This window comes from Alnus glutinosa, chromosome 1, assembly GCF_958979055.1.
Source record: "Alnus glutinosa chromosome 1, dhAlnGlut1.1, whole genome shotgun sequence".
Classification (NCBI taxonomy): Eukaryota; Viridiplantae; Streptophyta; class Magnoliopsida; order Fagales; family Betulaceae; genus Alnus; species Alnus glutinosa.
In genome coordinates, this window is record NC_084886.1 from 50115443 (window position 1) to 50141465 (window position 26023).

Genomic DNA, 26023 nt, shown 5'->3' on the forward strand with positions numbered 1-26023 from the left:
CTCATTTTTGGATTGGAAGCAGATAAGATGGAGGTCATAAGTACTGCAAAATAGCAATTCCTAAACTTACAATTGGGGTAAAATTCATTCCCGTCACAATGTGTGACGAAGGATTGTATGAAGATCTTAATATTTGAGAAAAAAAAGCTTAGAGCAATGTTCTTGACAATTGGTGCTCGGATTTGTCTTACCACTGATACGTGGACTTCAGTTCAAAACCTTAATTATATGTGTGTCACTTGTCATTTTATTGATGGTGATTAGAATTTACATAAAAGAATTATAAATTACTCTTTAATTCCTAATCACAAAGAAGAGACTATTGAAAAAAAGATAGTCTTGTATGCTTGATTGGGGTATTAGTAGCATTTTTACTGTCATGGTTAACAATGCTAGTGCTAATGATACTGCTATTAAGTATTTGAAGAGGAAAAGTAAAGATAAGGTAGGCGCCATATTGGGTAATGAGTTTATGCATATGAGGTGTTGTGCATGCATATTAAATCTTATTGTGAATGATGGTTTAAAAGAGGTTAGTTACTCTATTGTGAAGGTTCGAAATGCGGTGAAATATGTGAAGTCTTCACCTTCAAGATTTGAGAAATTTAAGGCTTATATGGAGATAGAAAAAATTCAGTTTAAGGATTTGTTGTGTCTTGATGTTCCAGTTAGATGGAACTCCACATATAAGATGTTAAAATCCGCTGAAAAATGTCAAAATGCTTTACATCTAATGGAAAGAAGAATATGGATACTTTGTTTCTACGTTGTTTGAGGGAGGGTAAGGGAGAAGAGGTTTGGGATCTCCTACTTTTGAGGATTAGAAAAATGTTAGGGTTTTTCTCAAGTTTTTAAAACTTTTTTATGATGTAACCATGCGACTTTATGGTTATTTGTATGTGACATCAAATATGTACTTCCAAGAAATTTGTGGCATCCAAGCACATTTACAGGCTTTTAGTGAAAGTGGAGATTATGTATTAAGTGCAATGGCAGAGAAAATAAAGACGAAGTACAACAAGTATTGGGGAGATCCTGATAGGGTTAATTTGATGTTGTTTGTTGCGGTTGTTCTTGATCCACGCACCAAATTGGATTCATTAGATTATTGGTTCAAAGAAGTTCTCGGTGTTGAGAAAACAATTCGAATGATTACAAAATTGAGGTACCACTTGGACAAATTATATGATCACTATAACAACAATGGTGAGATTTCCTCTCGGGTTCATAATGGTAGTGATTTGTCAACCACAATAGATGAAAATGAGAGTAGTGATAATTTATTTCACTTCATGAGTAAGTTCCAAAAGTACCGGGCTTCTAAAAGTGATGTAGAAAGCAAATCGGAACTAGATTGGTATTTGATGGAGGATATAGAGAAAACGAATGTTAATTTTGATATTTTGAATTGGTGGAAGGTAAACTCAACCAAATTCCAAGTAATTGCCCAAATAGCACGAGATGTTTTAGCAATTTTCATTACAACGGTTGCTTCAGAGTCAGCTTTTAGCATTAGAGGGCGTGTTTTGGATCATTTTCGGAGTTCGTTAGCTCCAACAACAGTTGAAGCCTTGACATGTTCACAGAATTGGTTAAGGTCAAAACCCATAAGCGGTGGCAATGATTATGATTCAGAGATAATTGATGATGCTGAAAGTTATAGGCTCGAATCAGGTAAGTTTTCTATTATTTAAATATTCACTTACTCTATTTATCAAATTTGAATTATGATTGTAAATCATTTTTTTTTTCCATTCTCCTTTGTAGAAATAACTTTGAAGAACGTCAGCATTTTGCTTGAAGATGATTAGTAGAAGGTACTGCCATGCGGGGTTTCTTATTTTTTGTTGCTGGTTTAGAGCATTCAGCTGTTGATGGGACTATTGATTTTTTTATGTTCATTGATTCTACTGAATTACTGATTATGTTATTTTGTTGGGACTTTTAATTTTTGTTGGACTAAGTTTCTGTTCTTTTTTGTTGGGATTTTAATTTGTTGGACTAAGTTTCTGTTCTTTTTTGTTGGAACTTTAAATTTGTTGGACTAAGTTTCTAATTTTTTTGTTGGAACTTTTAATTTTTTTTGTGTGAATCGGCCACGGTGTTTGTTTACTTGTTTGATTGCAAACTAGAAGTGGACTGGAGTCATTGGACTAAGTCTACAATATATGAATATTTTTCTTAGTATTTACTTGTTTGATTGCTAAATGCTAAGGAGCCTGCAGATTCACCACCCCATTTACTTTTAATTCAGTAATTCAATAAGTTTTTTTGGGCATAGAAAGTTTTATTATTATTATTATTATTATTTTTAAAAAAAGAATACCCGAACCCGCAGAACCCGCCCCCAATCCGTGCTACCTGTGGCCCATCGGATTGACTATTCACTACGTGGGTTGCGGATTCCAATTTCAAATCCATTCACTGTGGGGCGGGTTATAGAAAAAATGTAAATCCGGCCCAATTTGGCTCACGCCCACCCCTATCTAAATTACAATAAAAGAAAGAGGACTGATGGATCACGCACTTCAGACTGCTCAGGCTAAGGGGGCTCACAATCCCTTTATTTATTTAGACTGTACGAATTACTGAACACCTCAATTGTAAGAGATCTTAATTAGCAATTCCAATCCCTTATATGAGCAGACTCGGCCATCGGTACATATGGTGAAAAAAATGAAAGAGGGATTTTCGCAATGCAATTGGAATTGATTGGGTTATCTTAAACGGTTAATTAAACCTCCCCACCAAAAAAGATTTGTCTCAAACCTGCTGGGTCAGCTATGATTTGAGCCCATATCACATGCTCATGTGGAACTGAGCCCAGATGGGCCAGATCGGTAGCCAAAATCACAAGGATATACTTAAATTCAAAGCGATGGTGATTAATTATTTTTTAATAACCCAGTTTTGAATCTATTTTGGGTCCATAATTAACCAGTTTATGAATTGAATATATAATCTTGAGAATCAAAGATGGGGTTTTTTTTTTTTTTATATATATAACCATGGGCCTTGTTAAAGTGTATTTGATAATATTTATTAATTTTGTAGAGTAATCTTCCCCAATCCCCATTATTGCACTTCTTTAATCACTCATTTCCAAACAGACTCCCATGCATACTCCACTATGTTTGGCAATTACCTTTCACATAGATAATATTGGAGAATTGGGGATAGTGTATCATTAGATAGCTGATTATGGCGATTGGATAAAAAATATCTCAAAAGTTCCTGAATTTTGTTCCTCTAATAAATAAGGGTACGAGTTTTTAATTTTGGCAATTTTAAATGGTTGAGTTTTAGCTTTGTGATAAATAAGTACTTTCATCATATTTTACATATAAATGTTAGGCGTGTAACCCTTTTACAATTTTTTTTTACAACTTTTGAGAACGTGTCAAAAGTTGTAAAAAAAATTAAAAAAAAAAAAGTGTAAAAGAGTTTTACGTGTAACAGTACTCTTTCCATCCAGCTCATAACAAATGTTTTGTAAGCCGTCAACTTCTCCGTGTCAGACCAATAATAACAATTAGAGAGCCCCTTCTATAAGGATGGGCTGTAAAAATGATGTTTTACAACTTCCAATAAAAAATTGACACATCATTTAAAAGACTAAAATACAATATGTATGAAAGTACTGAGTCATGGAAAATTTTATAGTTTTTCTTTCAAGAGTCCAACAGGCCTTAAAAAATCACCACCTCCTCAGCCCCACGCCACCACCGGATTCTGCCGAAGGCCACTGCCATCATGGATGGAGTTTTGCCGTCAAAGAAGAAACCTGGCAGTGCTTTCCAATTTCTAGTCGCCCATAGTAATGAGAAACCTTTGATTTTCGCCAAATAGAAAACGTAGACGATATATACAATTCCATACCCATAGCCAAACATATTTACCTTTAAAGTCTTCATCTCTCTCAGTGGAGAATATACCATTTTTGGCCAAATCTGCGCTGGAACGTGGAGCAGCCAGATATGTGCCGATTTGGCCCCAAATGGCTAGATCTGTGCCGATTTCATCGACACAAGAGGCGAATCTTGTTATGGGCATTAGTCGGAGATCCGGCCAAGAGGGGCTTAAGAGCGGAAATGGGGGAAACAGTGGTTGAGGTTTGGATCAGGGTCGGGCTGGTGGTTGGGGTCGTGGTTAGTGGTCGGGATCAGGATTTGTTGCCAGACGGATCTCTCTTTCTCTGTCGCTGGATTTGGACGGTGGCTCCATAGATTCCAGCGGCAGCTTCGGCCAACCTTGCTGGTTTTTTGGGCAAGGATCCCATGGAAGCTCCATGGGAGATTAGAGAAGAACAGAGATGAGTAGGGAAAAGATTGAGTGTTTTCATTTTTATTGTATTTTTTGGTTTTTAATGAGTTGTCCGCTTATAATTAGTTGCTGTAAAATGAGGATTTTACAGCCCATCCTTATTGAAGGTATTCTCTAACAATTAACATATCACGTGTATGAATGGAATCGGGATTTTTTAGAGAGGGAGGCCAAAGCATGAATAATAAATATATTAATTTTTAAATTGAATTAATATATAAAAAATAAAACTAGTATCATTCCGGTGTCAACAAAATATAAACAAACGAAAAGACACAAACTAATTTTTTTTCTTAATGTATTTCAATTTTCAACTCAATCACCTTTCAAAATGGAGTCCGACGTCCTTTTAAATCTCGATAATAATATATAATTGGATTTGTACTAAATTTTGTAGGGATTTCTTTTTTAACGTACAACATCAAAGAGTTAGTAAAAAACTCATATTCAATTTTGTTGCGAAACTTAATTTAACAATAGTTATGGTTAAAAATGTTCGTTCTGTAGTTACAATAGAAACAGAAAGAGCAAGCACAAGTACAAAAACGAGTTGTAGATAATTGATCTTTCAATGCTTACCAACCATTGGCACAATTCAAAAATATTTGACATGAGTTTTTAAGTCGATAGGCTATCCTAAAGTTTGATTGCTCAAAAGATTGTACTCTTAGGTCAATTTTTATTTTAAGGAATACCTATATTGGCAATTTTTCTTTTGGTAAGTAATTGGCCTCATGGGGAGTGGGAAGAGAAAATTTGAACTAATGAGTAATGGCCTCTACTTCATGAGGTGTGATCTTTAGCCAATTGAACTACTCATTGCGGTTGCATCTTGGCCAATTTAAAATCCGTCTGACCTCATTCAGAGAGGCCAGGGTCCACACTCTTTTTTCTTTTTTTAACTATACATATATAAAGGTTTTCGGGGGATGGTGGAGATCCACCCCCACTGCCATCCTCTACACCATCCATCCTCGCAGAGGGGGCGGTGGAGGCTTGAACTCCACCCCCTTAGAGGAGGCAGCTGGCTGGAGTGGCTTTATTTCAACAAAGGAGGTATAGATTCACCAGAAGGTGGGGGTGGAGTTCTAGCGTCCACCACTTCCTTTACGGGGTAGTGGGTGGCAGTGGAGATCCATCTCCACTCTCTTTTTCTTTCTAATGTAATTTTTTTATTTTTCTTCTAAATTTTTACGCTTTTTGAGTATAATTGTGTATGTGATATGATAATATGGATCTAAATGTACGTGACACGATTTTATTTGGCTAACAAGGAAAATATGATAAATGATAAGTCTTCCATTAAAAATTAAATGAAAAATATGATGGGAGACTTATTTGTCATAAAACCAAAAGCCGGACTTCTTATCGCCAAAATAAAAAATTCAGACCTTTATTTTTCACATTAACAAAACTTGAAAGCTATTAATTTGGACAATTTTTCCTAAAAACAAAACAACAACAAGATGGTTGTTTTTTTTATTTTTTTTTGGAACAAATACTGATAATCTTATAGATAAATAATAATAATAAAAAAAAACCAAGATGATCCTATTTCAGGATCTAGGGACAACAAGTTTCATAGTTACAATTCCAAAGATACTATCTAAAATATCTTCTAACCGGACAGAATTTAAAACTTCTTTAGATGCTGCTTTTGCCAATGTATGAGCTGCTAAATTAGCTTATCATCACTTCACATGAGTGACACAATAAGATCTGAAACCGTCCAATTCGTGCTTAACCCCTTCTATGAAATGTTGACAGCTACTTAGAGAGGAAAGTACCATATTAATCTCTTGAACTATCTGCAAAGCTTCACCTTCAAAAATGACATCAAAAAAACCCGCCTCTTTACTAAACAACACTGCTGCTAGGGCTACATGTTATTGCTTTCGCTCCATGTGGGTCTATCAATATTTTCTGGGTAAAACATCTTGCTCCCAAAAAGCATCCCTGAGAATCTCGTGCTAGCTAGCACACCAATACCAATCCAGCCCTTAGAATTATTGACCGCAGCATCCCAGTTTATTTTAGTAACACTTGTAGAAGGTGGTTGCCAAGTAGTAATACTACTAATGGAATTCGGTTCCTACCTAGCAACATTTTCCAGATTCTCCAAAGCACAGACTGTATAATCCTCACTTTCCACAACCGCCTCTCTTAGCACCTGATTTGGATGTGTAAAAGTATCAGCATGGACAACAGAATTCTGTCTAAACCATATTTTTCGTGCAATACCTGCCATGAGTGCTGCCTCTTCCAAATTGAATAAGCTGAAAATATTTGAGACCATTTGCACAAAACAGTCTCCCCAAGAACACCTCTTATGGAGAAAAATTGGTCCACAACTTCACACATCTTGTGCTGCAGGACCCTTCTATGGAATAAATTAACCTTTGTAGACAAAAGGTTATTACAAGCTCTCCACATAAATACTTTAATCACGTACATTTGGGGTTTTTAGATCCCACAGAATAGGCCATAAATCCACCCCAACAAGATGGTTGATTAATATGACATGTTCCTTTAATACATCATATATGTGTTTTAATTTATCCATTTCATTCGACTATTTTTTAGGATCGACAATACAATTCAATAAAAGTTCATATTCTTTTCCTTTTCTTCCTGCATTTGAAAAAAAGAAAATAATCATAAAAAAAAAAAAAAAAAAAAACCTTCATTCTTTATGATATTAAGCCTAAATGAATGGCAATTTTGACGTTGACACTATCCACGTGTACAGGAGTTCCTTGTCCTCGAAGGTGAGGAGGAAGACTTGTCTCAACACGTAGCCATACGTACAGTATCCAACATGGATTCATAGCTCTAATAGCTGGAAAAGTGTTCCTTTAACAACCCATTACAATGATATTAAGCCTAAATGAATGGCCATTGAAAGTGTTCCTCTTAACAACCCATTACAATCAACCCCATGCCTAGCTTTTTCTCTAGCTTTCCAAATACATGCACTAGGACTGCCATTCCCCTAACAACCCATTAACAGAACATCCCCAAACCTTTTGCTGGCCGGAGGTCTAAAAAAGACAAAAGAAACACAAAAAGAGAACAAAACGTGTAAGGATGTTGCTGTCTCTCAACTCTTTAAGGAATGAAATAGAAAAAAAAAAAAAAAAAAAAAACACAAAAGAGAAAAAGGACACCCCAAAAGTTTGAAGTTGTGGACTGTAAAAAAGTTCCAAGCTGTGGATTGTGTGACTCTTGAGCTCCTGGAATGAGAGATGGAGGGTACACCACTAGGCCTTTCTACAAACATAGGGTCCCCAGTACTATCTTTCTTTGATGGAACCTACTTAACTTCCAAGTTTCTTGCCTTTCATTCCTATCCATTTTTTTTTTTTTTTTTTTTTTATAGATCATTCCTATCCATTTTGAATTGCGTGAGAAAAGGGTCGTTGGAGGCAAGTGGGTGTCGTAACTTCTCTATAAAAAAATCCTTATCCTCCTATTTAATATCTTTTATATGTACTCTGTTTGTTTTGATGTAAAAATGTTCGGTTTTTAGTGCAACCAAAAAAAATTTGGTTGATCAAAAAGAGCTTATTTAATTTCAGTATAATGATTTTCTTTCTTTAAAACCGTAAACTTTTTTTTGAATTTGAGCTTCTTCTTATTAGATGCACTCCCTCGCATTTCATTATCCGATGTTTGCCATCGGAGGTCTCTAGCAGTTGTTCGCTTGTACAAACCAAACTTAAAAAATATTTTTTAACGAAAGATATTTTACACCGAAACAAAAAGAATCTTAATTTGCGGAGAATTGAATAACAAAACCTAATTTGGCTTCCTCACTAGATTTTTAATTTCCCTAGTCCCACGGGCCCTCCATGCTTGCCTAGGGTCAATGCTTTCTCTAACCAGCCAGCAGACATAGTTGTCTTTTGTACACCAAACGGAAGACGACGATGTAGCTGCATGTGTCTTATTGTTGCCTAGCTTATGGTCCTCGCCTAGTACCTATAATAAATTGGTGTTGTAACTTTGCCTAAGCCAAGCCCATCCAAATCGGAAACCTAACGAATAATGTTTTGTCCAATTTAGTGATATTATCATAAGTTCTACGTGTTAAATCACCTTCTTTTCTTTTTCTTTTTTTAAAAAAGCTTAAGCTAATGGAAAGAGACAAAATTATTTATTTAATCAATACTTTAATACTCTCTCTTACGTGTGGGCTCAAATTTCATTTTATTAGGTAGGGCTCAAAACCCTCTTATTAAGGTTCAAACTTAAGGCCTCTACTATGATATCATGTTAAATCTTCACTTATTCTAAAAGCTTAAGCCGATAGAAATATGTAAATTTAATCATTTAATCAAAATATTTCAACACTGCCCCTCACATGTGGATTCAAACTATATTCTAATAGGTGATGCCTAACACGTGGAATATAATTGAAATAGGCTGAATAACGGAGTCAAGGTTTGAACTCAGGACCTTTGACTCTAATACCATATTAAATTCATACTTGTCCTAAAAGCTTAAACTGATAAGAAGAAACAAATTTATTTATTTAATCAATACTTTAATTCTACCATTTTGAGAATGTGTCATTTGAGAGTTAAAAAGATATTATGAGTTTGTTTTTTTGTCTTTTGTTTACTGTTTTCAAGTTAAAGATATTATATAACAAACAACTAAAAACACAAAAAAGTACTCCTCAGAACGCTAAAATTATTTTCACATCAAAACACTTTTTCAAACCTAAAACAAAAACAATTCTCAAAACACAATACAAAAGCCCCAACCAAAGTTAGAATTGAGGATCACGATCCTCTACAATTATTTGCCCGAATTTGAAAGAATTCGCACGGGTGATTGTTAGAGACCACTTAAGGGACCCACTTGACCGGATAAGTGGTTGGGTGTCCTAATTTTTATTTGGTCAGGTGAATCCCATAAGTGATCTCTCACGGTCACTGCTCGAATTTTTTCAAATTCGAACAAATATTTGTAAAGGATTTTAATCCTAAACTTGGGGTTGGGTACGCTGGATTTGGATGAGTTGGACTGAACACGCTTGGGAAGTCGGTAATTCCAAAAGAATTATAATTAGAGTTGCACTTTTTGTGGAATTAGGAGATCTTTGCCTTATGACTTCACAATTCTTTTTCCTAGATGTGATAACGAGATTCTCTTAGTGGAGGCTCCATTTACGTCTACGAGCACTTAAACAAGTTGATTTGCCTGCGAGCTACTGAGTGAAGGTTTAGTGGGTTAGCATAAATTTTTTTAATAATTATTTACTGAATTCAACGCAGATGGGACAACATAGTGCTGCTTTGATTTTGTATCAATTTGTATTTGCAATCACTTCAAAAAAAAAAAAAAAAAAAAGTATTTGCAAAATCGTTTTATTAGATTGGTTATGCCAATTTGAATTGGTTTAGCACTTATTCCATTCCAGAAGTGGTTTAGCCCTTAACACTTTCCTTTAATAAGTGAAGTATTTTGACCGGTGAAATATTTAATTAAAATGAGAAACGAAAAGTAGAGATATAATTTGAATTTAAGACCTTAATTTGCTTTGATACTAATCAAAGGATATGTAATCATTTAATTTATAATTAACCATTTCATAATAAAACTATATTGGTAGCTGGAAACAAAAGAACCTAATGAAATTGTTATACCAAATATTTTTTGTGTTTTGAGTGAGTACATTTGATCTTTTAGACTCACCAAATAGTTAAACCCAGAAATCTTTTTTAATTAGTAAGCTGCATATATGATGAAAATTAAATCTCAAAGATACACGAGGATTCGCCTTCAGATTCCGATTCCATGAAATTCTTTATCCGAATATCTTGAAATTCGAATAAAAAATTATAAGAAATCCCGATCCGTTCACCCCCCGGCCATCAAGTCCTGCAAAAGCTCTTTCACATAAAATATACTTATGTCTCATTCCTGCTTCCTGTGAGAGGCACTGCTCAACCAACAAGCATAACCTGATGTAAACCTAAACCATCTCCCAATGTGACCTAAACCATAACGTGTCAACTGCACCTCAGCATATATAACAAATCAAACGCAAATTAAAGACCTTATCCTGCAACCCAAAATATCAATCAAATCCTTCAAGTGCACCGCTGTAGATATATATTAGTCTTAATGAATGGAATGGAGTAGAAAGCATACTATATATTGGAGTTGGGGAAAGAGTACTTAATTAAGCCCCACTAGCTATAAGCTTATCATATTTTTCTACCCCTTCATTACTAAGAAGGAACCAAACAAATTTCAGGGTTATGTTTCTTTGACATCACCAAAACCATAAGGATGATGTGACTACAGAACAAGAAAAACCAAGATATTTTATAGACCAATATATACAAAGGTGTATTTTACTGTATATTAATTATATATATCGATCAACCCTTTTTACCCTTCAAATCCGTTCATCAAGATATATATTCAATATCGGCCCATGCCCCATAATGACTAAACTTTAATTTAGTCTAAAGTGCTGCCTAACCGGTCATGCTAGGCCACTTGTGCAGTCATGGAGTTCATTTACAGCAATGGGGGTCCATGTGACACAGACAACAGGGCTTCTCTATTCATAAATATAGAGCTTAAGGGCAGCAGTAGATGAGCGATGACAATAAGCCACCTTCCACTAACCGACCTATCTTGCATGCGTGTTGACAATTTTTATCTTCTTTCCTTCCTTTACACAGAATTTTAATCGATCTCCCTGCCTCTTTCCTTTACCTTCAAAATTCACAATCCTCTTTTTGTCACAGAAACGTAGTTTTCTACACCTCCACTACGCACGAATCAAACCCATATTTTCTTTTTCCCTTTTTCCTTCCCCACACGGAATAATAATAATATAAAAAAACCCCATCTTTATTATATACATATATATATATATATACCCTGTTCCCTTTGCTCCACGCTCATAAAACCTCAACTGCATCTCTCTCTCTCTCTCTCTCTCTCTCTCTCTAACACTTGTTTTCTTATTGTGTCTTGAAGCAAAATGGGCAATTGCTTTGCTCTCTGTAAACCCAGTAAAAGGCTTTGCATCAGAGATCATGTTGCAGCAAAGAGTAGGAGAGTTATACAAGTTGTCAAGATGGATGGAAAGATTATGGAGTTCAGCACGCCAATCATTGTCAAGGATATCCTGGTGAACTTCTCCGGCTCAGGTATTGGTTTATCCAAGGAAGCTTCGGAGCATCTCCCACCTAACTATGAATTGAAGATGGGAAAAGCCTACTACATGCTTCCTTCCATGAGCTCTGTTTGTACTCCGACAGATATTTCATCCACTACAGCTGACGACGAAAAAGCCAATATTGGTGGTGGTGTAAAGAGGATTAAGATTGTTATAACAAAACAACAGCTCCAAGATTTATTGACAAAGCAGATATCAGTTGAAGACGTTCTGTTGAGGCTCGAGAAACAAACGTGTGATTCTGTTGATTCCTTGAAAAATTGGAAGCCGAAGCTTGAATCCATCCCCGAAGGAAGCGAGTAAAGTTTTAGAAATATCATTAGATGTAGTTCTAGCTAGCATTTGTCTAGCTAACCTTGTTCTTCCTTCACTGAAATATGAACACAAAAGACAATGGTTTTTGTCATAAGATACAAGGAAGTACGTACTAACAGTTGTTCCCATCCACTTCGGGCTCAACATGTTTTTGTTTTATCTGTTAAATATTGTATAAAAAAATAGGGACTGGTTTGTTTTGATCTTTGTGGTGTTGTTAGGTTTATGTTTGGTGCTAAGCTTAAGAGACGAGTTGATAATAATTAACAATTAACCCTACTACAAAGTGTGATTGTTAAAATATTAGTAAATTAAATGATAAAATTTATCATTTTTATCAACTTAGAAATTGAAAACTCGGCAATTTAATCTATTTTACATAATCCGATCGAAAGAACGTCCTGCAACTATCAAACGAATATGTTAATTAAGGAGCTGTCCTGTATCGATCTTTCGCTGTAATAATATATATATATATTACCACTTATTTTAAAAATTTAAATAAATTTAAATTATTTAACTAATATTATATATAACACTCATAGAACGTTTGAGTTGCTCGTAATTTTATTATAACCATTGCATGGTACAATTATTCCTTCAATCCAATCGTGAGAAGGATTTTAATTTGAAGGGTTCTAATGATTTTTGAACTTTTTCAGCATCCGGGCGTTGCTAAAAGCTAAGGGATCACAACTCGCAAGAGAAGGTTAGTTGACAGCATGGACGACATGGAAAGTGACGTGGACAACAATTCAAATAAAGAGCAGGTGCAGAAGACAGATGAAGTTTATTTACTTATATAAATAATAATAAAAAAAAGAAGAAGTTTACTTTCCGCTTTTGGAGTGTTGGGCGTGACTTTTCACCCATAAACGTGTGGATATACTCCATCCTTCCATCCATTTTTGTTTTTTTTTTTTTTTTTTTATTTCTACTGGATTTTGGACTCTTGACCGACTTAGATATACTGTGAGGGCTAACGGCAACCGACTTTAACTCTTTATAAAAGTTAATGATTCTTTTCACACTTATTTATTATATTTATTTATGGTTAATAATTCCTTTCACACTTATTTATTATATTTATTTTGTTAAAATAATTTATTAAATAATTAAATTTATCTCTTTTTATTAGCTTAAATTTTTTAAACAAGTTGTAATATTTAACATGAGTAATGATTTTGAACCTAGACTCCGGCCATCATTTACCTCTTATTTCAATTAAATACTTTACGTATTGAACCTCACTTATTAAAAGAGAGTTTGAGCCACACATGAAGGGGAGTATTAAAGTTATTAATTAAAAAAAATTAAATTTATCTCTTCCTATCAACTTAGGCTTTTGAGATTAGTACTAGTGATTGATTTTAAAACACACCACACCAGCCAGCATTAAATAAATATGATAAATATTAAATGGGTGTGAATATCAAGTAGTTAAGGCGGAACCACTAGCTTATAGCTAATTAATTCTGCCTTGACTAGTCTTCATACTCATTTAATTATTATCATATTCCAACCAATTTTTACATTTCAGAAAATTCTTGATTTCGAAATTTATTTCTAGCTACCCCAGCAACTTGCTTGCCAACGCATCCAGAACTTGTGTTTCCAAGCAAGCAAACACTTCCTACTTCAAAAGGTAGGTTGAGTTATTATTGTAACATCTCAGTTTCATTTCTATCTGTCTTTACATTTTCTTGAAAATTAAGTTCTTCTTTTCTTTTATTATAATCGATCCCTTGTATGACTTCTTCTTACATTCCTTGATATTAACTTATTAAGCAATTCCCCTACTAGATGATAGCATATGAATTTCACTCTTTCCACAACATAGGAGACATATATCTGGCAAAGTTCAACCTGATACCGAGTTTGGTTTCCAATGGCATAAAGAATAATTGGTCTGTCACAATCATCACTAGCTAGCTAGCTAGCCTTTTCTTTTCCATGCTTTTCTTTTTTTGCCTTACCTTTTCTGTTTTCTCCTCAATTCAGCTCCTATTCTCCTTATCTGTTCAAAGCGATTCTTTTCTTTTGAAGTTCATTTACTCTACAGTAGGAAGGAACTCCTAGCCACAACTAACCTGCAACAAAGAAGTGAGCCAAGTGTTTATTTCCAATAAAGCACTTTAAGTTCTCACCCAAAAAGAGAAGAGAAAAAAAAAACACTTGCAAATATCATGTCGATGTCTCTTTACTCTTTATTCTTTAGGCTTTACTTATGACCAACGTCATTTCATATTCCCGGCCAAGTGAGTTTTTTGTCATTTACACCATGACAGAAAACTGAATGATAAAAATGAAATATATGATTGAGATATAGCTAGGTGCAAATTTTAGGGGTGGTTCAGCCACTCTTAAACCGGTCGTTGGAGTGGCTGAACCACTCTCTTGAGCCAAATGAAGTGGTTCGACTACCTCAAATCACCTTTCAGCGAGTGGCCCACCGAATAGCCATTCAACCCGAGGGAAGTGGGACATTGGAGAGCATCATTTTGTTTCTGCTTAGAGCATCACTAGTGAGCTCTCCAAATTTTAGCTAAAAAAATTTATTTTTGTTATTTTAATTACTACTTTTATCAAACTTCTTACATCAAACTTTTCAAATATTTCTCTATTTCAACTAAATATTAATTTTTTATTGGTTTTAAGCAACTACTCCTAACCAATAAGGAGAGAGGAAAAGTGAAAAGTGAAATGAAATGAAAGAAATGATTAAACATTCAAATTATTCAATAGCTTATGAAATTTGTGAGCTAAATTTGGAGTAAAATTTCGACAAGAGTCAAAATAGAGAAATTATAAAGAGTTTATTGAAGTGAACTTTTTTAAATTTTTCACTAAATTTTGATAAAAAAAAAAAAAAAAAAAAAAAAAAAAAAAAAAAAAAAAATTTAAATGAAAAGCTCAAAAATGCTTTTGAGAGACTGAATAGGGTGGTGAGATTAGTGGGGAGGATTTGGGATAACATAGGCAAATTAGGGGAAGTTTGGAGAGGGGTCTTGAAAGTTTGAATGAAAGTTCTGGACCCATATATTAATTGTCACCACCCCTCTCAAGAAATATATATATATATATATATATATATATATATATATATATATATATATATATATATATATATATATATATATATATATATATATTGTCACCGCCCGAAAAAGACATGTCGTTTTCCTACTTATTATAATTAAGTTTCTCATTCTTTCGGGGAAAGGTCAATGGTATGCGTCGTACAGGGGAAGTAAGGGGGTTTTGTAATTTGACTCTTGTGATTTGTATTATTTTCAGACAATCCCTTGCTTTGTACCGAGTTATCCACTAGAGACCCTTGTGATGCATAATATTTGGCACATCGAAGCCTATTTTATCCCTAAGTACAACATTTATATGCACTATAGGCCATGTTTGGTAAGCGGAAGCAATTTCAACAGCCGACTCCTAGCTGATCCATTTTTTATCTTCCCGGATCGGCTTAACCACGCATCCTTATCTATTTCATCTGGTCGTTCATCAATCACCACGAATCACCCATTTTCCTTTATTTTTTTAGCTTCCTTTATCTTTCTCAATACTGTTTCACATATTTCCCTCATCATTTCATTTTAGACCATCTTCAATCTACTAGTCCTTTGTGTTCTCATTTCAAGTTTCTTTTCCGGCTTTCCTTCTGTGAAAACCCATGCTTAAGATTACACTTTCTTCGTCCACTTATCCTAAATGTGGGACAAAGACGAAGACGCCTCGTCTTGTCAGATCTCCTTCGACGCTTTGCACGACTCCATCTCTAACATTTTAGAGTCAGGTGAAAATAACCTCCATAAAAAAAAAAAAAAAAAAAAAAAAAAAAAAAAAAAAAGATAGTGATAAGAGGTCATTTACAGTGGTGCATTTAATGTACCCTCTAATTAAAGCTTGCCTCCGTTGCAGTCAGAGGTATTAATTTGTCATAAGGTGGACGTAGGTGAGAATTTCAGGTTTATAATATTATAATGACGTGCCAAAGTTTTGGCACACGTGAAACGTCTCAAAAGTATCCAAGAGGCAAGAAGTAACCCTACTTCATAGAAAGAAGGCAGAGAATCCTATACACTTTTGACTGGTCCACCTAAATAACCCTTGTCTTTCAACAATTAATTATAAGGTAAATTGGTTTGAGAAATGCTAGAGTATCTTCGGGCGTTATTTTAGTGTTTTCTTGAAATGACATAGATGTAATTAAAAAATTACATCTATATCCTTTTGAATGGCATAAATGTAATTTTTTAATCAAAAAAATTATATCTATGTCATACCAAGAGAACACCAAAAGATACTCTAACATTTCCCGATCCCAACGTAGCACCTTCCAAAGAACACTTCCAAAACTGCCTTGGATTATTAAAATAACCCTGAAATTTGCATCGGATAATCTCCAAAACAAATCCCAAGAACACCAATATTATTGATCTACTGTTAAGCGTGAAGCCGTGGGAATTCCCTACTTGTTTTTACAGAAACATAAAGAGCAAAAGCTTCAAAAGCCCCCCCTCTCTTCTGCTCCTGCTTTCATCAGTCTCGAGAGTAATCTCTCTCTCTCTCTCTCTCTCTCTCTCTCTCTCTCTCTTGTTGTCTCTTACTGTCTGACATAAAACTCCAGACAGTGTTTACCATGCCACAAAAAAACACTGATTTCTTTTAGCATTATATACTCTGCAAATGTTGCCGTTACATTTTATATAATGGAGGTGGATCTGCTCCCACATACATGGGCTATCAAAACCAACTTGGAGACTGCATGATTTGTTCTTTTCCCCCTCATTCATATCTCTCTGCCTTGTGCATTTAAAGATGCCAACTACTCATCAAATACAGGAGCTAGCTCCTTTGAAGTAAAGAAAATCACCAGTCTTATTACAAGTTGGTTTTGCCTTAGATGTAGCAAGAGTTTTTTCATGGGGAAGACTGGGGGAAGCTCGTGGCTGACTGTCGTTAAAAGGGCTTTCAGGTCTCCTACTAAGGAGAATGAGAAGAGAAGCAGTAGAAGGAGAGAAGAAAATGAACAGGAGGAAGAAGAAAAGGTACAAACGTGTAAATGTTATCATGATCATGTCGCTTCAGTAATTTGTTTCCTTTTTGTGATTATGCAATATTTTTAAGTACGTGGAATGTGTTTCTGGATTTGTACAGAAGAGAGGGAAGCGAAGATGGATTTTCCGGAAGCCTTCGAATCAGGAAACGATTGTAGAACACTGCAAAGGAAGGACCATAACCGCCACAGCTAATATGAAAGCAACCGATCCTGTTTTTGAGGCTGCTGATGCTGAGCAAAGACATGCCATTGCAGTAGCCATGGCAACCGCAGCTGCTGCTCATGCGGCAGTAGCAACCGCCCAAGCAGCTGTAGAGGTTGTTCGGCTCACCAGGCCTCCCATCTTTGGGAGAGAACACTATGCTGCTGTTGTCATTCAGACTGCCTTCAGAGGCTATCTGGTCAGTAAGAAAGAAAGTTTTTTTTTTTAATACCGTAATATCTCGAGAGTCATACAATTGAAATGACGCGAAAATAAAACCAACATTTAAGTCAACAAAAACTTGTAGAAAAGAAAAATCAAGGACTGGTTTTTACTGTTACATTATCTGAATTGCATGGCAGTATAATAGTAGCCTACTAAATATCACTTATCTTTCAAAAGTAGTTTGATTGACTAATGGTTGTGGTTATGAAGGCAAGGAGAGCTCTTCGGGCACTTAAGGGGCTGGTAAAGCTGCAGGCCTTGGTAAGAGGTCATAACGTTCGAAAGCGAGCAAATATGACTCTTAGATGCATGCAGGCTGTGGTTCGAGTGCAAGCTCGGGTATGTGAACAGCGTAAGAAGAGGCTTTCAAACGAAGGAAGCGTAGGTTCCTCCATTAGTGAACAGAACAGCTTATGGGGATCACATTTTGCTGAAATCAAGTCCATGGTACTGAGAAATTAGTTTAAGATTTCTAATAGAGTTTTAGCTGCCCATATTTTGATTTAGTTGTTAAGTTTTCTTTGCAGTCTAAAGATGAAAGTGGCATTGCTGATGAATGGATCCATTGGGATGACCACCCACAAACAATAGAGGACATTCAAGCCATGTTACAGAGAGCAAAGGAAGCTGCCTTGAAAAGGGAAAATGCCCTGGCTCATGCCTTCTCTCATCAGGTTTTGCCCTCTTTTGTTTAACTATCATATATGTATGTATTCCCCAATTTTCTTTACTGCACTAGTTACCTCACTGCTACAATTGTCTGTATGATTGCATCAAAGATGTGGAGAACTGGTAGGGACCCAATTGCAAGTGAAGAAGAGCTAGAAGAGATGCCTAAATGGCTTGATCAGTCGTCAACAAGGAAGCAGTGGGAGAGCAAAGGCAGAGTTTCTTGTGATCAAAGAGAACCCATAAAAACAGTTGAGATCGACACCTATAGACCTTACGCCTACTCACAAAGATCACATCATCAACATCACTGCTACCAACCTTACAGACCCAGTTCATTTTCTGTGGCCTCTCCTGTCCATAGAACACAAAACAATCTCACCCTCCATTCACCAATCACACCATCACCGTACAGGACAAGGCATCTCCAAGTGCATTCTGCCAGTCCTCGATGCTTAAGAGAAGAGAGGGACCATCCAGTGCAGGAGAGGGCAACGGCAATGCCAAACTACATGGCTGCCACTGCATCTGCCAAGGCTAGGTTTCGGTCACAAAGTGCACCAAGGCAGAGGCCTTCAACCCCAGAAAGAGAAAAAACAGGGTCGGCAAAAAAACGCCTATCATTCCCAGCTCCTGACCCATGTGGTGGCACTTCTGATTACAATGCAAAGAGTCCAAGCTATAAGAACATTCATGGAGGCCATCTTGGAATGGAGCATAGGTCGTCAAACATGTCATCTTGTTGCACAGACAGCCTTGGCGATGAAATATCTCCCCCTTTAACCAATGATCTTAGGAGTTTCTTGACGTGAGCAAATTCTGTAAATGAAACAGATGGTCAACAATGATGATGATGTGAAGCCGGAGCATGTAGCATGTTGAATGGGAATGTATGTGTCCTTGGACACATAAAAATCATAGTAGTCATTAATGGAGTTCATCAGACATTCTCCTTACTCTTTCTTAAAGGGAAAATTGAATTATGGGTGTTGGCCTCCACAACATTAAACCATCTTGTTTTGTATAATTCTGCTCCAGCTACGTACTTTGCAACTTAAGCCTCCAAACTAGCGCAAATGGGCTTAACACCATCCAGCTAATCAAGACAGAGTAGAGAAAACCAAGGCTATAGAAAAAGAGAAAGCTACAAACTCAGGGCCTCTAATATCGTACATAGGCTTAAATCAATTCCCTATTGACCTTTCTTCACAACCATATTCTCAAAAGCAGATCAGATATATGCTTTTCATACTGTATTGTTGATTTTTTGCTGTAGTGGAGGGAGTACTTTTGGAAGCATATCTTTAACAATGTTTCACGGAGATTCTACCTATGAAATTGTGTCCACCTTTATTCAATAAAAGTGATAACCAAGGCAGGTGTTGACAGGATCTAGATGTTCTCCATAACCAAGACTCCAAGCAGAAGAGACATCCAAGAAGATCCCTCAACAAATTTGAGAGTGGAATGAGAATGACGCTTAAGAAATTGCATAAGTTAGACCTCCAACTTAGTGCGTCCTCCTCCTCTCCCAAAAAAAATGTAAATAAGATAAAAGCCTATAATCAGATATGACGCAAAGAAGCAAAATAAGATTTGATTCACTTTAACAGTCAAATTCTCCCAACTGCACCAAACAACACCTAGAGGAAGATGAATAGGTGTTTTCCAACAAACCCAACAAATTAAAATATTGCAACCACACAAACAATAACCAAAATTAATCAAATCGGTAAAAAGATCAAACACAGCAATTTTGGTGACTAGGTGGAAACCATTTAAAGAACTCTAAAAAAAGTGAAACCACTCTAACTCTCTAAGAAAGCTAAACCCAAAAAACTAATTCATTATAGAAGATCAATTATACAATCAGCTCATACCGACAAAACCTTTGCAGTAAAAATCAGATCAATTATGGGATCTACCAGTCCAAGCACGTGGATAGATAGCTCAAAATTTGTTTGAACATGTGAGTCCTATATTAAGTATCTCACATTTGATGTCTAAATTGTTAGCAATCCGGCCAGGTAAATGACTGCATTCTCCATTAATTCATTATACTTAGTCCTGCAGAACAGAACAGTAAGCTCTTGGGAACACCCACAATCTCAGGAACTCGTGGCTTTGATGCATCTGGAGCAGATCCGTTTGTACCAAAGGTTGGGTTCCCCATGTAATCCTAATGCCAAATGTTGCAAAGTAATCTAAATTACATGGAACTATGGACCTAACCTATTTGTACCAAAGGCCATTTGATTCATTGGGGCGGTTTCCCCTTTCTGGAGCCAATGATTTATACTTCCTTGGTCAATCCTGTTGTTTATTTTAGATGAATCGAGCGAAACTTTATTAGAAAAAACAATTAAGCACCGGACTGAGAGACAATATCAGAAATATATTGGTGAACTTCCTCAATTAGAACATTTTCTTCCCTCGTAGATAATGCTTCATTTGCAAGATGGTGGATCGCTCTATTTAAATTACGCCTAACATTGTTGACAAGCCATTTGAACAAACAATTCAGTTCTTAGATGGTCATACCAGCTCCAATTTCTTCCATCTTTACGCAGTGCCTGCACAATTTGGAAAGCATCACCTTCTAGTATCACTCTATATAGACCTAATTCTCTACAAAAATTAGCAACCCGCAATGTCGCCGAGGCTTCGGCAATATCAAGTGCAATGATATAATCTTTGGATACTGACAACGTTGTCAACACTTCTCTCATGTTATCTCTGACTATAACACCAATACCCATTTTTCTATTTTCTTTGTTTACCGCCGCATCCCGATTGACTTTGAAGAAACCCTTCAAAGAGGCTTGCCAATTGATGGTCCTAGTAATTGCCGCTACTTTCTCTACGTGTTGCCGAGCATCGGCACTTCGAAAAGCCTTCAATAATTCCGCGGCTTTAGTAACAGTGAAAGGAGAGCAAACAGATCGCCCAAACACACCATATTTTGTGTTGCCGGATAGAACCGACTGATGGATGAGTGACCTTTTTGTACAGTTAATATTAGGCTCGTAAGCATCAGCCGGGTGATGCTGATGCATTGCTCTATAGCCTATAGTTATCGTATCTGACAAAAAAGTATTGTTGTACCGCTAACAATAACATCAAAAGCATCAGCTTAGTGATGCATATATAGTTCTAGAGTTGTCTAATTACTTAAAAATGGCATGCCCATCAAATTTCAACCCGCTACTAGTTAAGATTTAAAATTTGTATTTTTAACAGTTTACATAATGTTACATTATTTAATTTTAAAAAAAAAAAAAAAGAAAAAAAAAAAACAAACATGTCAATATTAATTTCATATACATTATTTAATTCACCAATTTTAAATCTTACTCATAAAAGAAATATTATTCACTTCATTTATAATCGACATGATTCTTGTCCTGCTCCTATGGTGTCAAAAGGTACTAGGGATTGACATCATCAATTTCATGTGACCATATGTACTTGGAAGGAAGGAAGGTCGGACCAAAAACAAAAAAGAAAAAAAAAGAAGACATCAACAAAAGGCTATGTTAATCATATACATGCCTCTATCAATCAATGGTCAACACAAACCACAGCTCCAAACAGATTCTCATTTGACCTTGTAAAAAAGCTTTGTATGTCCCAAAAAGCTATTCCAGATACACAACTGATTATCCAAACTAAGATCAAAATGAAATAACCATGGAGCCCATCAAAGACCTACCAAACTAAGAGAACCATAACTATAATTCATCATGTTGATTCAAAAAGATAACGGACCAATTTGCCCTAATTCAACCATGGCAAAGCGATCTCAGGATTGGCCCTTGAACTCCCAAGGTTGGGGCTGCTATTACCACTACTATCAGAGAATGAAGCAAATGTTTTCTGAAGAACCCCAGAGGGTGATGAGACCATGATTGCCGGAGAACTGCTTGAATCACCTTTCCCAGTGATTGGAGTTGACGGCTCCGATGCTGCCCCGGTGGCGGTAGCAACCGTGCTTGGTCTCAACACCTCGGCTAATGGCCCACCTGGTGCAGGAGCAACTGAAGAAGCAGGGGTGAGCCAGCTTGAGAGATGGGACTTGCTACCACTTTCATTGTTTTGATCCCTTCCAAATTGGCCTAAGCCCATGTGGATTTGACCCATTTCTTCATCAATGGAGTTACTGCCACCCATTGATAGAGTTAGTGAAGAGGGTGAGAGCCGGTCCGATGAGACAGAGCACATGGCGCTAGAGTTGGCTATGTTTTCCTCTGTTACTGCATTAGACCATGCATCAATAAAACCCCTTGTGGTTCCTGTGTTATGCTCTTGATTAGAAACCACATCTGGGTTGACGAACAAACAACAGTCTTTGTTCCGTGGATCTTCACAGGTGCTGAAATATGCATATGAATTCATATTCAGGGGATCCTCTGAGTAATTTTGTTTGAAAGCAGAGGCATCGGCGTTACAGAACGAGGGCCCATAGGTGAATTCCATTTTAGTTTGCATCAGATTGTACCATTGTTGGACAGTTGTATCCATGGGAACAGGTTCTCCTTTCAACATCCAGTCCAAGCTCCTTCAAAATGCAAACACAACAACAGAAATGTTACTTCTATTTAACTCTTACTTGCCTCCTGAAAATGCAAGTTGGAAATTACAGGAAAACTGAATACCTTACTTCCATTTATTTGGCTTCAAGAACTTGAATTTCTCCCACTTATTCAAAACAACACATACTTACCAATATCTTCAATTCTTTTCCCTTTACGTTTCCAAAACATTCCCACCAACCAACCAGACTCAAAAAAGGGCAAAAAAAAAACTATACCCACCTTGGTTCCTTGTGGGATGCAACGGAGACCACAGTGGGTTGGTGGTATGGCTGGCAAGTAGTAGGTCCAAGAAACTGAGATGAAAAACCACTAGTGTTGATTGTGGGGTTAGGAATAGCCGCAGAAACAGAGGGAGTAGGAAGAGCCTGATAATCTTCACGGCGGGACCTCTTGATGTTGTCGTTGTTGGCATGAACTTCCACAGGCTTTCTTGAACGGGGACGGCCTCTGTGCAAGTGGCGCTCACAGTACTTGTGGTCAGGCGCCACATCTCTGGAGCATCTCCATTTCTTCCCATCTGTTCTCTTGCACCTCCCTGGCTCTGGATCTGTACCACTTGACAGCCTCAGCTTCAAACCACTACTACCCACTGCCCACAAAGCAGAGACTGTAAAATTTCAAAGAAATGATCGGGAGACAAAGTGAAACCCGGCCACAACTACTAGCAGGAAAAGAAGCAACCCATCATGAACAGACTGCAGGTGTATAACAAAAGGCACAAACTTTATCACACACAAACAACACACTGAACAAATCCACATCAAACAGCCCCAAGAGACACCAGTTTAAAGATAACTGAACTCTTTAAGGAAAGAAGGCATATACTTTGGCTTGTGTATCTCTCAGAGAAAGAGGGAGAGGCAGAGAAAATCAATACACAAAAACACATCAAATGTGTGTGCGTGTGAAGAGAGAAAGATAGACCCACATCAGATCAGTTAAAAGGAGAAGAATGGAGCAGCCCATCATAAAAGTAAGCAGAGATTGAAGAACAAAAGTCAAAAAAGATTTAAAGGGGTCATTACAGGGAGCGTGGGAAGCAGCCGGGTCTGAGGAAGTCCTGCTAATGGGAATGAGGAGCTCAGGAGGAACAGGAACAGCATTCATCATGTACTTGTATATCATAGCTTGTCTCTCCAGCTCTTTCCACTGTGCATTTGTAAAAGGAAACCCCAAACCCAAAGATGTTGTTGTCGTTGCCATCCTCCCTGTTACACACACCACCAAAAACACACAACACTCATCCTCATTCCTCAATGCCTCAGACAAAACCACCTTTACTCTCTCTGTCTCTCTCTCTCCCTGTCTCTCTCTCTCTCTTTTTAATTAATAATATATCACTTTGCAAATGACTTTGAAAAGAAAAGAAACACAGACCTGGGGACTTGGAGGCGGTCTGAAGAGGTGTGGGGGGAGAAATGTCAAAAGGCTGCACAGCTCTTACAATTGTACCAGAACTTGTTGTAACAGCAGCAGCACCAGAACAACCAGCAACAACATGGTATGCATCATAAGTTATAGGCCTGTCGTTACCTGTGGGACCATCACCATCGCCAACCCAACTCTCAGATGATGGAAATGGACGGTGCTGATTTCCATCATTATCATGATATTGAGCCATAATCGCCTTGTTAGTAGACGAGTCAACGCTCTGCAGCTCCACACCCAACTTGGAAAAATCTTTTGCTTCCTTGTCTAAAACGTTCAAGCTATCCATAGTCATCACAATTAAAAACCACTTTCCAGAAATAGAAAACCGCGTTAGAGTCCTAGACCCACCTTCTTCTGTTTTCTGCTACAATTTAAATTTCCCTAATTTCTAAATAGGCCACCACATGACCCATATCTTCTGCCTATCGCTCTTCTCTTTTAATACAAATCTCTCTCTCAGCCCCGGTTGAGTATTTGTGGGGTTGATGTGAGATTTATGGTCTCGAGTAATGGGTTGCCGCCATTCTCGGCCTTTGCTTTGCTTCCATGCTTCCAACATTCGCACCATGCTAGCTACTAGACAAATTCCTAAAAGCGACTCTTTCCTTCTTTCTTCATTTCTCTCTCTCTCTCATCATTATTGCGGCATCTATCGTTTTCTGCATGTAAAGCTAAACCCCGTACTAATCCCCCACTGCCCATATCATATTGGGAAAATGACCAGCTAGAAGTATTAGGGCACCCCACCACCACCCTTTTCCACAACGGAACAGCCACCACCCTAATTGTTACCTAGGAGCCACTAGGGAAAGGTTCAAAGTTGCACTCCATGGTAACTTGCTCGAAGGAGTCGATTGATGTATGTGTGCTTAGGAATGTGATTACCATTTTTTTTTTCTCTGGATATAATTAAGGATGTTGGTAGCTTCTACATTGACAATTTCACACGCATGGACTTCAGTTTCTTCCTGGTTTTCTTTCCTTGCCGAAATGTTTTTGTTACTTTCAAGAATTTAGAAAATAGCATTCAGAAGGCGTAAGATGATTTACGCTTCTAATATGCGTAGGCTATTTTTTATCCCTTATAGAGCCTATCTGCTTGAACACTCGCCTAGGTAAGTGGGCCTCACAATGGCTCTTTCGCATTTGTTTACCTAAATTGCAAGTAATATATGCAAATAATTACACTGGTTCTTAATCCACCCTTGAAAGCCTTTTATTCTCACTCTTCCTTTGCGGCCCATTTTCATCGTCTCTCTCTTTCTCGTAACTCCTTAAGTTATATGGAAAAATAATATTAAAAATCATATTTTATTTCATAATTATCACACAATGTTGACATGATACTCTAAATCAACCCTTTGACTTTTTTATTTTTTTTCTAACAATGATTGATCTAAAAGTTAGTTAAAACTACTAATTTAATATTGTAAAATAATTATAAGATAAACATGTATATATATATATATATATATATATATATATATATATATTTATATATATGAGCCTTTTTTTTTTTAACGTAAAAGCCTTCTTCATTGCCGGAGCAAACGCCCGAAGGACAACAAGTGGTTACAATAACAGAACAAATACACAGAAAGAAGACCATTACAACCGCCCAAAGGTGAAGCTAAACCATGGCCAAAGGCCGAGAGACGTGGCTAATAGGTAAAGAACCTACTAACCACTAAGCCAAGGGAAACCCTAGCTTAAAGCAGTTACCGGAAACCGGTAGACTGTGAAACAGGAAAGAATATACAACGCCAACAAGGAGAAGCTCAGGAAGACAAGCCAAGAAACAGACCGCCGGAAAAACCCGCTCGTACAGAGCACTCAACTTCTCCGGGAGCCCCCCCATCAACGGACGACCTTCAGAGGTCCAGATCTGCACCTAGCGAAGCCGGAGAAAGAGACCGTAACCCGCACGCGCGAGGGCCAGAAAGAAAACCCTCGGCGTGTGCAGATCACGGGCCGACCAG

The 26023-nt window shown here is 36.9% G+C and overlaps 3 protein-coding genes across 5 annotated transcripts; 2 read left to right on the forward strand and 1 right to left on the reverse strand.

Annotated features, from left to right (window-relative positions):
- The first annotated feature begins 11244 nt into the window (after positions 1–11244).
- Positions 11245–12046, forward strand: LOC133861896 (uncharacterized). The gene has a single exon (XM_062297722.1). It carries the CDS (start codon positions 11333–11335, stop codon positions 11831–11833), a length of 501 nt encoding a protein of 166 aa, XP_062153706.1. The 5' UTR covers positions 11245–11332; the 3' UTR covers positions 11834–12046.
- A 4283-nt stretch (positions 12047–16329) lies between these two features.
- Positions 16330–18998, forward strand: LOC133856724 (protein IQ-DOMAIN 17-like). 3 transcript variants are annotated; one of them, XM_062291779.1, is made up of 5 exons: positions 16330–16911; positions 17024–17323; positions 17560–17796; positions 17865–18023; positions 18129–18998. In XM_062291779.1, the coding sequence occupies exons 1-5, from the start codon at positions 16786–16788 to the stop codon at positions 18828–18830; spliced, it is 1524 nt and encodes a 507-aa protein (XP_062147763.1). In that variant the 5' UTR covers positions 16330–16785; the 3' UTR covers positions 18831–18998. The 3 variants fall into 3 exon arrangements, with proteins under 3 accessions (XP_062147763.1, XP_062147759.1, XP_062147768.1); XM_062291775.1 differs by having other exon boundaries at positions 16333–16911; positions 17021–17323; XM_062291784.1 differs by having other exon boundaries at positions 16337–16911; positions 17021–17323; positions 17877–18023.
- A 2411-nt stretch (positions 18999–21409) lies between these two features.
- LOC133861906 (growth-regulating factor 1) lies at positions 21410–24646 on the reverse strand. Its single transcript, XM_062297733.1, has 4 exons — positions 23991–24646; positions 23639–23821; positions 22833–23202; positions 21410–22576 (listed from the first exon to the last, which is right to left on the reverse strand). Exons 1-4 carry the CDS (start codon positions 24334–24336, stop codon positions 21796–21798), a joined length of 1680 nt encoding a protein of 559 aa, XP_062153717.1. The 5' UTR covers positions 24337–24646; the 3' UTR covers positions 21410–21795.
- Positions 24647–26023: the final 1377 nt, after the last annotated feature.